Source organism: Micromys minutus (assembly GCF_963924665.1).
Source record: "Micromys minutus genome assembly, chromosome: 4".
Lineage (NCBI taxonomy): Eukaryota > Metazoa > Chordata > Mammalia > Rodentia > Muridae > Micromys > Micromys minutus.
The window spans coordinates 1,027,720-1,044,277 of record NC_137973.1 but is presented as its reverse complement, the minus strand read 5'-3'; the positions used below and the strand labels follow the sequence as shown (position 1 = coordinate 1,044,277).

At 39.5% G+C, this 16,558-nt stretch overlaps 1 protein-coding gene across 1 annotated transcript in view; it reads right to left on the bottom strand.

Moving 5' to 3' along the window:
- ARHGEF26 (Rho guanine nucleotide exchange factor 26) overlaps positions 1-16,558 on the bottom strand; it is a gene marked incomplete at both ends in the record, with an annotated part of 100,588 nt that overhangs the window by 66,122 nt on the left and 17,908 nt on the right. Inside the window, 2 exons of the mRNA XM_080915656.1 lie at positions 5,728-5,888; positions 7,673-7,729. Of these exons, the coding sequence (XP_080771782.1) occupies positions 5,728-5,888; positions 7,673-7,729 (218 nt within the window). The remainder of the gene's footprint in view (positions 1-5,727; positions 5,889-7,672; positions 7,730-16,558) is intronic.

Sequence of the window (16,558 nt, the reverse complement as noted above, 5' to 3'; positions counted from 1 at the left end):
GTACAGAGTTCTGCTCAAGTGTTTCTGGGTCCAAATGCTGGTGTTCATCTTCTTTGTACTCCATCCATGTGTTTTAAGGCAGGTATACACATGTGTGCAGTTGCACCCACACCTCATCTGCTAACAATGCCAGTCACATTCCCAAGTCACAGGATTACCCACAAATACATTTCCTACTAGTCTTGGGGGTAAATGGTTTCATCACTGCCGCAAGGCAGATAAGTTATCGAAACCCACGGTGACAGGAACCACCGTCTGTTCTGTACCAGTGTTCAAGATCCTTCAGAGTTCTGGTTTCTCCTTCCTTCCTTCCTTCTTCTTTTGTTCTCTTTTTGGTTTTGTTTGTTTCTTTTGTTTCTCTGGGATAGGGTCACATTATGTAACTCGGCTGTCTCCGGAAGTCACCAGGCTGGAACACAAAAAGATTTTCCTGCCTCTGCACACTGAGTGCTGGGATTAACACCTTCTCGCCATGTTCTATATTCACATGTCCCATAATGGAGCCTCTGTCCCTCACTAAATTATATAATAAGGAAGCAAGTGAAAATTTTCCCTTCCCACCAAATTCTAAACATCTGAGTTCTTACTCTGTTTTATCACTTTCTCATCAAGGTTGACTTTGTATTAGAAACTGCCTCAAATCTCCCCCACCTGCCCTTACCATGTTTTCTCTCTACACAGATTCTACATTGTTCTCTGTAACACCAACACTTAGCCCCCTATGCAAATGCTAAGTGTGAAATTCCTCAGCAAACAGTAGAAAACAGCCACTTGCTCCTTTGCTGGCCACCTACTCTCTTCCTCTCCTTCAACCTCACCGGGGCCCATAAGCCCATGACCCCGATGGTGACCCAAACATTCCTATTTCCAGAGATCTGTTAGGCTTTGGGATGCCTCAACAATATCCTGGGGTTAGTCTACCAACAACCAGCAGCCTCATAACACCAGCATCCACAAGGCAGACATCAGCTAAAATGCAGTGTAACCCAGAGCCTGCCAAAATAGGAGGCTCTGTAAGGGTAAAACATACCATTGGCAGAAACCTATGTTTCCACTCAAATCCAGAATGGTTACTATCCTTGCTGCCTGTGGGCAATTGCTATCAGACATAAAACGGCCTCCTGGTGTTTAATTAGAAAGCAGAGAAGCCTGAGGTGCCACAGAGGGCACCAGATGCCACCCTCTTGATCTGGACGTCAGCTGTGTTCTGACTTTGATCTGCACCAACTACACTGTTACCCGCAGCTATTGTTTTTCATTAAATAAAGGAAGAGTCGTGCAGATGGGCATGGCTTTGCTGGCTCCACACGATCTTTTTCATCACCACTGACTACTTTGGTAAAGGGTTTACATTTTCTTACAGAGACTCTTTCTCAGAAGAACTGCTGCCACGGTTCACCTCTTTGCTCAGAGTCACTCCTGAAGTCCACTATGCAGACACTACATCACAAAAGCTCTGTGGTCTCCTAAAAACTTTCAGGTTTTTAAAAGTCTATCTGAGAAATGACATTTCAGTTTAATGACATCAGTGTTTCCAGTTGCAGTTATTGGAGTAATGACACAGAGTTATCAGACAGAAAGGGCTCAGTTAAAATACAGATCGAACAACTGGAGCAGCTATCCAAACCAGAGCATCCTGATGTATGGAAGCAAAGTAAAAATGTGATCAGTAAAGGTCCTTCTGGTTTTATTTTGCTAATGGAAGCACCGAAATTCCAGAGTTAGGGTTTTTTCTTTGTTTGTTGTTTATGATTGTTTTAGATTTATTTATTTTGTGTATATCAGTGTTTTTCCTGAGTATGCACACAGAAGTCAGTAGAGGGTGCTGGATCTTCAGGAACTGACTTTATGGCTGGATATGAACCACCATGTGGATGCTGGGAATTGAACCTGAATCCTCTATAAGAATGAAGCCATCTCTGCAAACCCCAGAGCTTTAATTGTTAAATAAAATTCACATATTAATGTTCAGAATAGCTATTTACTATGTATAATTATGGAAAGAAAAGCCTTGCTATAAATTCTTAAACTATTTAAACTGTGCAAATGGTTAAAATTAAAATTGAATTTCACAAACTTACTTATATCAGGATTAATTTAATACAGCCATTAGCTTGCTCTCTATTACTTTTTTTGGTACACAATTCATATCACATATTTTGTTTCTCCTTTTATGTGCTCCTTTTTCTGACTTCGGTAAATGTGGGACAAATTGTACAAGGTAAACTACAACAGCTGAAACAATAATTCTATTAAAGATAGTTACTCTTTATTGGTTTCTGTGGTTGTTGCTGTGTGGGATTTTTGTTCTTGTTGTTGTTGTTTTGTGTGGGGTTTTTTTGTTTTTTTGTTTTTTTTTTTTTTTTTTTTTTTTGGTTTCTGAGACAGGTCTTGTGTGGACCAAGGTAGTCTCCGGTTCAATACGTAATCAATGATAAACTTTCCACCTCCTAACACTTGGGGTTTCAGGAGTAGCACCTTATCCAGTTTATGAGTTACTGCAGATGGACTTATAACGTTAGACAGCATTCTACCAACTCAGCTATACCCCACTCCATCCTTTATATTTAGATAAAAATTATTAACTTTCAAACAATTAAACTGTAATACAATATAAAATCCTCCTCTTCGGATCTTCTTCATATTCTAAATATATTATGAAAATTTTAACATTTGAAAACTCTTCCAAGGTTTTTAATTGATTGCACAATTACTGATATACATCTATATCTCAATTAAACCAACACTAATAAATTTAGAAATCTTTCAAGAAATTCTGGCTTCCATATTGGGGGGGTGAGTTGATGTGTTGTGTGTTACAAGTTACCCAGAAGACTGTACTGTTGAGCATCCTGTGGCCTTTTGGTCAGCAGTAGGCCATTAAAACCTTCTAGTGCCTAACCACTTCATAGTGGCCATGTGGCCGTAAAACAATGCTGTGCTAGTGTTTGTGGTAACACTGGTGTGATCAATCCTACCATGCAAGAGCAGAGAAGTACACGCCTTTGAGAGAGGCAACACCATAGCAATGGTTCATGAGTTTCCTTCTTATCCTTTAACCATTAACCAATACTCCGTCCACTGAAAGAGGAAACGTTTATGCTGCCATATTTATTCCTGTTATGCTGGCAGGAGCTCCTTCTATCACATATTTCCTGTGTCTTATTTCTCTTATGCTTCCTTACTTCTGTTTTGTTCATTGTGGCCCTAAGAGAAATAGCCAGCATCTTCTACATGTACATAACACTTGGGTGCATAGTAGGCTAACTGTCTAGGTCTGTGCAAGTTGTGCTCAGTCTTAGGAGTTTTCACAGTGACAAAACCCCTCCCAGTGATGGATTTCTGAGATCTTATCCTGCCTGGTAAGCAACACAAGAGTATATGCTAATGCCATCATTAGTGCCTTCAGGCTTCATTGTCCCACATTTATTATTGAGAATAGTCCATTTCCTATGCTAAATAAACCAACATTAACTTAGTACCAGTTGAGTTCTAGAATGCTTTAATTAAAAAAAAAAAAAAAAAAAAAAAAAAAAAAAAAAAAACTTGGGAAGAAATACTGAAACTATATTGAGATAAGACATCTTGCTTATTAGACAGACCTCTGGAAAAGCTATAGAGACCCTGGGGCTTATCTATTCTTAATAACAGTAAAAGGTGCTCCAAATACTTTGTGGGAAATTTGGTAATACATTACAAAAGTACATAAAGGTTTACCCTTTCTTTAATAATGCAATTCGTCTACAAATAGTTCCAAAGACAAAATAAGACACAATGGGTCACAGGCACAAAGCACAGCTCTACAACAGGAAGGCTGAACAAATGTTTGTCTGTTCATAAGTAGAGGGCTACAAAGAGTCAGGACATGGCCTCTCAATGGAATCCTGCAGCCAGACATAAGAACAACTCTCTTTATAAGTGACTGGGGCACAATCTCCAAACCCTCTCATTGTGTGAGGAAAGTGTAAGGAACATACATAAGAGAAGCAACGCAAAATGTGCGTATACATACATGCCCACACACTTGTATTAAAGACAACGACAAACAGTGACTTGAGATGAGGGTATGAGATGGCTCTTCACTTACTGCCAACCCTAACAACCTGGGTTCAATTCCCAGAACTCACACAGTGAAAGAAAACTTACACTGCACCCCTACCTCAAAATAAATGGAATAAAACCCAGTCATTTTTAAACTTTGAGGATAGGAGGGAGCAGGGTGGTTGGAACAGTGAGAGAAGACAGAAGGTAGAAGGCTTCTTGGTTTGGTAAAACTGTAAGCTTCACAGAGCTTAAACATATAAAAATTCCAGCTAGTATATGATTTTAATGAGTGTAAAATACCTACAGACTTTTGTTTTTTAGTATATCTTGTTCTGTAGGTGTGAATTTGAACTCTTTCTTTATCTACTGAAGGTCAAAGAACCATCCAGCAAGGAGCACCCCCTGAATTCTTTGAAAATATCAAATGATACTAAGGCTCTTCAGAAAAGCAGCTGATGCCAGATCTAGAGCAAGAATTAGTAAACTGATCTTGAAACACTACATAGTAAGAAGAAGGCCAGAGATTATAGCCAGAGATTATAAAGACTAAAAATAGAAAAACGTGGACAACGACAGCAGAGCCAGGGCATCACTGTACTGATGGGCAAATATGCATTCCCTTAGAGAACTACACCTTACTAGATGAACAAAGCACCCTGGATTAGAGAAACAGCATTCCACAGTCCTTACTGAAGGGATCAGCACCCTCATGTTCTACACCCTGAGAACTACTGCAGAACTCATGATCTGGAGACTAGGATAAATATTTTCAATGAAAAAGTATATTTTTAAAGAGAAAGACTTCTAAGTATAGACATGTGATGGCTTGTAAAACTTAGGTGAAGGGGGATGGGAAGACTCATTTTCCACACAGTGTCACCATTTAAATAAAAAAAGAGAAAGAGTTTATTTTCTTATATAAATCATACTCTATATTGTAGGATACATGCATAAGGAAGGAGGAATGTTTGCTCTCAATGCTTTTCAGGCAAGCAGTTCATAAACGGAACATAACATAACATAAAGGGAACTTGTGTTTTTGTGGCATCTTCATTTTCAAACAAATGAACCTATTACACACATACACCTATATACACATAAAAATAAATAAAATAAAATCATAAAGAAAAGTATAGTTATATAGGGAAATGTTTCTTTCCTTATTAAACAGTGAGGCACTTACCAGTATAATTTCATCTGTGTATATCTGAAAATATTTAAGTGAAAAAAAGCAAATCTGGGGGGGAGTTAAATTTTGAGTGCATGAGTCTATTACAAAAGGTATCAACTTCTAGTGAGAAAACTAAAAAGCAAAGCAATTGAAAACAGCTAGTCTACCCAAATATTACATACATACATCAAGCCTCTCTTTTTTTACTAAAATCGCCAAATATCACAGCCTAGCCCAGAACAGACTCCTTCCTTCTCCTATAAACAGAAGAGAATGGAGAAGCAGATGCAGAGAAACAGAGCTGAGGTAGCTCCCTGCAGAGACAAGTGGCCAGTGCAGATGCTGACCATCTAAATAGACAACTCAAAACACATCTTAAAACGGACTTCAGGGTCTAAGGACACCAGTCAGCTGGGTGGTCCAGAGACTTCTTAACCCATTGGTCGAGGACACAAGTGTGGCCTGGTAAGTGTCATCCCAGACCGGCCACAGGGACACCAAGGAACACTTACTTTTTGCTGGCCTCCCAGACATCGGTAATGTTGGAGAAAAGGTGGTGCCTCTCTGTCTTAGTCATTGTATCAGTCAGTTCTTTCGAGTCTTTAAACATTCGTATCAAGATCTCTAAGCTGAGTAAGTACGAATGTTCTGATGATATGACTTCAAAGATTGCCTGGGAAAGCAAAAGGATGAGTGCTTTGTTAACCATTTCAACTGAGGAATTAAACATGGGCTCTAGTCTATGGGAACCGCACATCCTCAGAGAAGGCATGTATACCCAAACTGAGGACTGTAACCGCCTGAAAGAGCCAGGATGACTTTCTACCAGGACCTGAGGTTGTGCCTTTGCCACAGGGTACAATCTAGGGAAGGAAATAGGGCATGTCATAAAATCTCACTGTGACACTAATTAACCTTTGGGGTCATGTCCTCCAGCCCCGCTTTTTTTTTTTTTTTTTTACTGCTGCGGAGCATGAGAACTTAAGATCATCTGCCCCCTTGCTCCCTCTCCTGCGTGTTCTCTCTCTGTGTCTTAATAAGACTAACTTGCAGTCAACAGCAGCAAATACAGTGTGGTAAGGCTCCTACCCTTACAAGGTTCTTAGCAGCCACAGGAATTCATCTCTGTAACTCATTCATCTGAAAGCAATTCCATCTGTTCAACAAGCCACCTCTTCTACACTCACCAGTGTCTCGAGGAGGAACAAAGCACCCTTGGCAGAGACCCTTGGTGACAGACACAGGTTTCTGATAACTGTGAATGGTGAAATACAGACACCAACGCCCTGTGTAAGGAATTCATCTACCTCTTCAACAAAGTCAGAGTTAGATTCTCTACTCATGGGAGTGCCTGAAGAAGTTCTCCACGTGGGCGGGGGAGTGCAAACTTTCTCACAAGCCTGGGTACCTGGACCTCTGGGTCACAGAGGGTGACAGCTGGGTGGAAGCAGGACAGGCGTGGCAGATGGGTTCCCAGCTGGAATATATCTGGCACATCAAGTTACTGAGTTCACCTCAGCATTTGCTGCCCCTTTTAATATCTGTCAGGTTTTGGAGGCTTTGGCCTTAAAATGCTGGTCTAGCCTCAGCTAAGACCCAAGGAAATAACTGACATAACTACTTTAAAATTTTATTTTAGAAAATTTATTTTTATTTTTTATTTTTTCTTTAGAAAATTATTTTTTTAAACTATTTAAAAATTTTCACCTTAGAGAATAAGACTACTGAGAGTTAGCCTGTACCTTGTATAAATCTATATGATCAACAAAACTGACCCAAATAAATACATAAATCAATGGAAGAAAAATACAGCTAAAGAAAAGTCTCCATTCCTGAACAAAAATAATAATAATAGATGCTTGATGTATTTTGGGCCCTGGAATGACTTCAAATATTTTCAACACTAGCACCCCGCCCCAAAAAAGGACATAAGATGTATTGATCTTCACAGCAGAGATCACAGGAAAAGGCAAGTGCTGGACCCGCTGTGGAAGAGTTTATGGTGGTAACGTTGGCTGTAACGGAACAGGCACTGAGAAAAAGATTTAAGTTGCACCGATTTAAATTTAAAGTTATAAAGTCCTGTGACCTTCGGTGTCTAAGAGTAAACTTTAATGCGAGGGTATTTCTTAGTTTATAGGAAGTTTGCAAAGGTTTCCCATAAGTCCATGTGTCCTCTTCCATTTCCCCAGCAGGGCACGTTGTATGGGGACTGACACAAGCACTGTATTCTGATTTGGCTTTTTCAGCTCAGGATCCAACGTCTGTATTTCCACATACTTCTTCCATGTGCCTTGTTGTGTCAACACAAATGCTGTTAAGATATGTGGAACTTTTATGCAAAGATATAATTGCTATGTTCCTAGAAAGAGAACATTGTTTCCGAACACTGAACAGGTACACATTAGGTGAAGACAAAAAGAAAACATGCATGATGGACTACGTTGCTGACCATACCTCCTGTCTCTTTCTTTCCTCCTGGCTTACTGTCTGAGATAGCCCATTTCTTTTCACCTGGAAAAAAAAAGTAAAGCAGAGTTTATCTCACTGAATGTAAGTACTTGCTTTCTACATAAAGTCATCTTTTAAAAGATGAATTAAAATAAACCATACGAGATATGGAATTAGCACAGTTCAAAGCAAAAAAACTAAAACACAATGGCATCTGCTCCAAATTTTGTTTTGGTCTTTAGTTCCGGTTGTTTCCAGAAGATCATGTTACATCCAAGTCGTAAAGAAGAAAATCAAAAATCAAAGAAAATGATAGCTCTAAGAGCTAACTGTCCAAGTATACACAAAGACGCCATTTTATCACTTAACCACTGGGATGTCAGAGTTCCTCAGCTCTTCCCACCACCGAGCCAAGCAACTGTGGTCTCAGCAGATTTAAGTAAGAAGCAAAGCATCGGTCTGCCTGTGTTTGGAAGCAGCAGTGCCTCCAGGACACGAAAGCACCAGCCATGCACTTGATCCTGAAGTGGATGAACAGTTCATCTCCACCACATACCTATCTGACTGCTGGAGCTCTATCAACATCCAGTTCCTAAACCCCAAAACGCAAGGGTCGGCTTTTCTTCTGGCACACCTAACACTTCCTTGATTTTCAGCCAAGGTTCAGGGCCACACCCTGAGCGTGACAGAGCTGCTCCTTTCGGGTGAGAAATCTGCAGCAATGAAACTGGACTGTCTTTAAACCCTTTGCCGTCTTCCTTTCCCAAAATACTAAGAACTCTTTATTAAACTGATGCCTAACTTTTTTTTTTTTTAGGTTTTAAACTTAAAAACCTAAAAGATCATGTCTGATAACTATTACAAACTCAAATTTTTAAAATTCACCCAACGTAACATAAAATTGTAATTATTTGATATCCACTGTCATCTGTGTAAAACAAACCAATTTCCTTAGCAGTTGAACAGTTCAAATTGTTCTTTTCTCTTCCTGAAATCATATTTTCATGACAATTTCCTACCAAAATGTCATAGTGTAATATAAAAAATTGAGTTCAGGTGTCCTATTCATCACTACTGTAATACTTTGAAACCAGAGATATTTTTCAAGTTTCCTTGTCTAAAAGCCCTATAGTCACTGAGCTCCAAGTATAAAAAAAAAAAATCTACCTAAAACAATCACCAAAGATGTCACACAGTTACTAATGTTTTGTGAGGTTGTCTGGTTGTTTTTGTTCTTGTTGCTTTTGGTTTTTTTTTTTTTTTCTCTTACTATGAAGCTCTGACTGTCCTGGAACTTATACTGTAAAAGCTTCAAACAAAGATCCATTCACCTTTGCCTCTCAAATGTAGGAATTAAAGGAGTGGGCCACTGTGCCTGACAATTACTAATTTCATTCATTAAGATAAAAAGTAAAATTTTTATGAAGACAGCTGTCACTAAGAGTCAGATTCGTGATGCCTTTAACCTAAAAGATTCCATTAAAACCAGTATTTCAAACTTATTCTTGTCATCGGGGTTCTCTTGGGTCCTAGATTTTCAACTCAGGACAAGATGCCATGGCAAGATTTGAGGTGGGTGAGAGAGATCTCTGTGTATCAAATGGGCAAGCAGACAAATGGGAAAGACATCTAGGGGAGTGACACATGGCCAATCGTGAAGGTCACTGAACCATGGTTCTCTCTCTACGTATTACAGTTGTAGAGACTGCAGACAATCACACCATTGTCCTTCATTTGTTCTGATGACAATTTAGAGAGGAGCAGACTGAGTCCCAAACCAATAGTAACATCAATAATCATTCAACGCTTATTTGATGCTAGGAACTGTGTTCAGCACTTCTTATATTTTTCCACTGAATTCTCATAATTTTAGAAAATTAAGAGTGTTCACAGATGGTGTCAACTGAGGCTTGGGAAAGAACGTAGCTACAAAAAACAAGGCAAGGATCCAGCCACTGCCTGCCCAGCAACAAAGCTTCACTTTTAATGATTGATACTGACCCCTGCTTTTCTATGACAGGCGCCTCATTTCTAGGGTTGGGCTATCATCACTAAGACTCCTGCTCATGCCAAGTCTGCACCAAAGTTTCCATGTGTGTCTTAGACCATTGCCTATCATGGAATGTTCTTATCTTTATGAACTATCCTGACCCAAGGTCAAGCTGTCAGCAAGAACTCGTGGGTATGAAAGACTTCTGTACATGTTTTAATAAGGCAACAGACTGGCCAGAGAATGAAATCCTTCTGAGCTCCATTTGGTAAGCCTGGGCAGGAATTTGACAGGATTTCCTGCCTGACAAAGTCCTAGTGGATGGATGTACAGGCAGGCTTCGCACCACAATTCCTACAGGTGAGGTCACCAGCAGGCCTTGCTACACTGCTGGCTCTCTTCCTAACTGGAGTTTACATCTGAAATTTTTCGGTGGAGGAAAATCAAATGCTCTGCTTAGAAACCCACAGAATGACAGCTGGTATTTCTGAGGGTTGAGGAGTACCTCTTCATCCAGTCGAGGGAAGCAAAGATCGACTAAAGCAGTCATCCTAGGGAGGGGGAAGACGAAATATTTTCAAGAAGTTGAACTATCAATGTAGAGAAGTATCATTTTTCTGTAATATTAATGCAATGAACAACAAAATATTCATTTCACCAAGTCATATATAAAAGTCATCAGTGTCCCTAGACAAATGTATTGAGGAAAAAAAAACCTCCAGACAGTACTCTTCAATAATGATTAAGGAAACTGAATTGGAGCAGATTCAGGGAATCTGAAAGTTCACTCTAGTGAGTTATGACAGAGTAGTCCCTTGTGGCTGGAAGCCAAGGTCACAGGGCCTGTCTTCCCTCTGCCCATCTTCCTGTATCTGCTAATAACACCCTGGACAAGATTCCAGAGGAATCATTCTGTCTACCTGAGGGCACATCCATGGTAAGAAGTACAGCAGCTGTCTGGAGGCACAAGGTCAGTGAGGATCAGATGGCGAGAGATGAAGGTCAGAGTGATCCACAATGCCACTCAGAATGACGAGTGGAAGCCAGGGAAAGCCAGCAGAAATGGTACAGAAGCATAAAGCAGGAGGGACAGAAGAAAGGGAGGAAGGCATGTACAAAGGGGGATAGGAGTAGGGAAAGAAGAATGTGTACAAAATGCTTTGAGAAAGTCATTTTCAAATAGATATTCATAATTCAAAACAGTAAACTTAAGCCGAAATGACTAGACGATCCAAGGCCTTCCATTTTAATCATAAAAAACCTTCACAGATTTCAGTGTTACATGCTTTCTGAAGTTTGCAAGCTTTTGCTAAGAGAAACTAAAGAATAGTCATGTTTATTCCATGTCTATAAGCACATGTCTTGCTTCCAAGTATGGAAAAGAAAAATAACATACAAGCTACTGACACATATGATTTCTAATTTTCCATCTAAAAGCAAAGTAACTAAAATTGTTCAGCTTTCTACTTCTTATTTCTAATTTTTTAATCTTATATTTAGCATGGAAATCACAGTACCCACACTTTATCGGCTATAATGTTGGTTGCTCATTGCTTGGGGAATGAGCTTTAGCCCCGTGGGCAGCATCTTATGCCTTCTTTGCCTAAGCTGAACTTTCACACTACATTCTGAGCAAACAGCTTTCCTGTCCAGAGCCTCCTGGGAAGATTCAAGAATGAGAGCCTCCTTTGTCATTTCTTAAATACACACTTCATACCAAAGCCCCACCTGTGTAAAAAAAGAAACAGGCAGATGGCCAGAGGAACCACATATGAACCTTCTTGCTTAATTTAACTTACTTATCATCAGTAAGTAGAATTTTGAAACTATATTCGTGAAAGTTCAAGAACTTAATTCAGTTCTTGAAAACCCCTCTGTGAGTTCTTGACTTTGCACAATCTAACCAGTTCACAAAACTGTTCAAACCTGGCCATGTAGACTCCACAGTCAAACATGTCAATATTTTTTCTATTTTAAAATTAATTCAAATAAATTGAATAAAAATTAATTCAAATAAAGCATCAGAATGTGAAAGACTGTACTTCTGGCCTGTTACAGTCTGGAAAGTATGTCTGTGGCTTAAGACAGAGAATGCAGAGAACTCACTATACAACATGTGTAACTTCACAGTTGTAGGTTATATATTCCCAGTTGTAATGAGTACTTAATTTCTTTTCCTTTAATCTTGATGACTTTTATATTTGACATATCTGAATGATCAATTAACAATTTGCTAAATTCAACAGAAAGCATTTCCTTGGATATGAAATTGCCTAGTCCCCTCCTCAAACACTTTACCAAATCACTAAAAGGGTTAAGTTAGTCAAAGCAAGAATTCAACTGTCATAAATGTCTTTGGTTCTACTACAGCTTTTATCTTCAAGTCTGCCATGTCTGACACTAACGTGTTAGCCCTGTTTGAAATATCTATGGCATATCTTTCTCTATTCTTTTGTTTTCAATGTATTGGTATCTTATAAAATCGTTCTCTGTAGGGAAAGCAAAGGAGCACAGTACATATTTTTTTCAATCTGTTCTACAGTGTCTATTTCTAATTAGGCTGTATTACCCATTCCTGCAGTCACCCATAAAGCAGAATCTGCATAGAGCTTTCTTTGCTGTCATCTCTCTATTCCATCATCCCGGTCTTCTTTGATGTTATCCAGATGTCTGCTATTGCCACATTTTAATCCACTTCAAATTTCTTCTACTTATCTTAAAACACCACCACCACCACCACCACCACCACCTGGCAGTTCTCTGGCTCTGAGTCTTTCAAGTTCTCCAGACGCTAGCTCATCTCCGCACCTCTAAGGTCAGGAGTGGCGTTCACACACGGACCTCCCTGGGTTCTCATTCTCATCTTTTTGTCTTGTTTATTTTTGCCTTTTCATTTTCTAGGTACTGTTTGTCAAATGTGCAGCTTTTTTTAGTTTTGATGAAATGTATTATGTCTGTTTTATTATTTTTGTCCAACCTAGGCAAACTTTTCCCAACCCAAACTTGGGAAGATTTTTCTTTTGTGGCTTAGAAGTATTAGGTTTTGTATTAAGATTTCTAACCTATTTAGATACACTTTTATGAGTGTCTTAAGGTGTAGACATAACAGTGGTCAGTGGTTCTTTTGGGCATAAGGCTTTCCCATTGCTGCAGCACTAGGTATTGAAGAGATGACTCATGTCTGTTTCATATGTATGTGTACATTTGTTTCTGGAAGCACCTTTGTGTCCAAATAAACACAAAGATGCCTTTTAAATACTTTGTTAGTTGCTGTTAATGTTTTAAAACAGTAATGTGAGACTTCTTAAGTAAATGTAATCGTTTATATTAGAAAAAAAATTCAGATGTTAATTCATGCCAATTTCCTGCCTGAAGTCTGAATGCCTTGGCCTTCCTCTCAAATTCACATACTGAGACCCTATCCTCCAAGCTAATGGTATAAACTCACAAATCTCCTAGGCAATGACAAGGTCCTGTAGGTGGGGCCCTCTGACTTAGATTAGTGTCTTTAAAAACAAGGCAAAGGGAAACAAACCCCTTGCCCCTAGCACTATGTAAATGTGCAGCAAGAAAGAACTAAGTCCTTCTTTAAATACCAACCTTGAACCTCTGCCTGGAACTAAACGTGTGGACCTTTGAAACTTATAAGGAATAACTTCTGTTTGCATAATCCACCTAATCTGTGGTATTTTCTCATAGCAACCTGGACATTGGCACTCTACAAAGTCTAAGCTTCAGCATCGAATGTCGTGGAGAAGAACAGGTAAGTTTCCCCACTGATTTCACTTCTTCAGTCAGCACAGCTACACACTACAGAGAGCTGACAGGCAATCCAGAGACCTTACTCAGTATTTAATGCCCCACTACAGAATTATCAGCCAAGTTCTCAAAGAAAGCCCCTTAACGCTGAACTTTTCCATGGCCCTCTCTGTACTTGACTCATTCGATCAATGTTTTCTGTGGTGCAGACATACTCTTCCCCGTCTGTGACACCACGCTCTTTCTGGATAAGATGGATGTTTGTGTTCCTTTTATTTCTTTGACACTCAGGGAAAACAGAATAGGGAGACCCATCTAAACTGAATACTCGAGAAGATTCAGAACTGTAGTCAGTTAAAAATTATACTACATGTTTATAATGTAAAATCCCTGTCATTTCACAAAGCACTTCACATCAGTTTGCACTAAGCCCTTTGAACTTGCTAGCGTTTACTCACTTGCGGGAAATAAGCTGGTTACTCATCTACACTCTCAGCTACCCTTTCCAAAAGCCTAGGGGGAATGGGGCTGCAAAGCACAAGTTAGACTACAGGACACACTCATTCCTGGATCCTTTCAGTCAACCCTAAGAATAAAGGATCCAGAGTCGCTTCCATGCGAAAAGAGCATAGCATCAGCAGTAATCTGTGACAATGACACAACTGATGGGGACCAGAAACAGTGCCATCAATCTAGACACTCCAGGGGTTCTCTCTAGTTCTACTTCATCAACTGAGAAATCCAATTAGAAAAGCTACAAGCACGGAGGACACCTCTCTTTCAAAGTATAAGAGCTCTGCATACTTAAGATCAGACACGTTAGATCAAGATGGCGGCAGCACCATTGTCCTGGTGAACAGTGAGTAAACAGAGAATGAAGGAAAGAAGCAAGACAAAAATGGAAGAAAGAGAGAAAGAACCAGTAAGACACAAACCTTACACATTTGTAGTTTAAAATATATCAAGTAATGTGCCAGTGTCCTCCCATTTCCTTTGTTTAAGAGACCAAACCCTCTCTGACCTGTCATTAAGCTCAGTTGCATCCTCCTCCCCAATGTTCTTGGCCTTCAATAGCAAGCATGCCTTGTCAAGCAGGCAGGCACCAGATCCACTCCCATGATAGAATGTCAGATAACACAGGGCGGGAGATGGAGGTTTTTATGGTCATACACAGGGTCAAGATTCCCAAATGAATGTAAGTTATTACAATACAGATGTATGTGAGGCTGAAAATGCAAACAGACAAGTTAGTAAATGAGCAAGAATTAACTGCAGTACTTGCTGTGATGCAGGAGATGAGCGTGCATCCGTCCTTTGCAAGCAGCTCTATCTCCTGCTCTCACTAGTTCTTGGTTATCACCAATGTCAAATGTTTATTATGCATCAGGGCACAGTTCTGTTCAAGCATCTTAAACCTCCAACCCTTCAAGGTAAATATTATTATCCCTAGTTTACACGTTAAAGTTGTAAAAAAGCTTGCTTTTCAGATCTAAGCTTCCCTGCCTGTGTGTGTGTTATTTGTGAATGCATGTTTATGAGTTTATCAGAGGCAAACTTGGCTATTGTTCCTCTGGAAGTAAGCACCTTGTTTTTGAGAGTTTTGCATTGCTTGAAGCTTATGGGTTAGGCTAAGCTCACTAGCCAACTAAATGCAGAGATCCTGTCTCAGCCTCCCTGGTGCTGGCATTTAAAGCACATGTCACCATCCCAGCTTTTTCAAGTAGGCTTTAATCTCCATGAATGTTATCAACTGACTTTTCTCCTGGGTCCCTCAAATGTCTTTATTGAGGTTGGAATCATGATTGGCAGCTACTCCTGCCCAGGTCCTCTGGCTCAATGCTTTAGAAACCACAAGTCATTGGATTCCCAGAGTCGGCTGCATCAGGAGCTGAGCTGTCAGCACTGCCTCCCAACTGAACTACTTTAAGCCCAACATTTCTCCCACTAAACAAATCCTTCCCCTTTATTTACTGCTCTTTCTCACCTACATCCTCCTGTGTGCTTTCGAGTCTGAGCCCAAATTTACTCATTTTCTACCCCCAAATAAGGGTAAGATGTGTTTCTTGTGTATTCTGCAGTAATTAGAACAGAGTATGAGGTTTGCTAACATGTGGAAGTTAGAGAAACAGAAAAGAGAATATGTAATATATAAAAGGGAAATTCTATGTTATTTAACAAAACAGAGTAGTCTCACAGAGGGGATTGTTTAATAAAACAATGAGGACAAAAACAGGAATAGCAATGAGCAGGTGAGTAGTTGGGACTGGACTTGACACAGCAGCTGTGTCTGAAGAACATGTGTTTGTGTCGCTACTGCAATGAAACATCTTAGGGGCTGAAGAGAGGGCTCAGCAGTCAGAAGCGCAAACTGCTTGTACAGAATTCACTTCCCAGCATTCGTGTAATAGTTCACAGCCATCTTAAACTGCAGTTCTGGGAGACCTACTGTCCTCTTCAGACTTCAGACTCCAGGCGTGTACATAATACACGTGCACACATACATGTAGGTAAATACTCATGCACATAAACACATTAAAATGCATATTTTAAATCATTTTTTAAAAATTAATATTAAAATGTTAGATGAATAAATTAGAAACAGATGACAACAAATAATTAGTTTAAAAAACTAAATTTCTACTTACTTAATGAAATAGTATATGGGCTTTAAGAAAATATAGAAGAAAGTATGATAAGAGCCAAAGCTGTTAGATGAAAAAGGAAAAGGATCGATCAGACAATGAATGTCCATTTACAGACACAGGCACTGTTAAAGAAACAAAGGACAAAAAGCTACTTCTACATCACTGAATTTATGCTTAAGAGAAAATATCTATGTACATAGTTTTAAAAATCTTCTAATGATTTCTTCCATGTTTAAGTATGTATATTTGTAAGGGTGTGTGTATGTGCTGGGGCACAGGTGTTCATGGAGGACAGCAGGGGTCCAGATCTCTAGGAGCTAGAACACAAGTAGTTCTTACAGCACTCGGGGTGGTTACCAGAACAGAACATCCTCTACAAGAGTGGTATGTGCTCTTGACCACTGAACAATCTCTCCAACCCCTCTATACACACATTGTTTTAAAGACCAGAGAACTTCTGAACCAAATTGTCAACAGTGACTAGATGAGGAGAAAGCT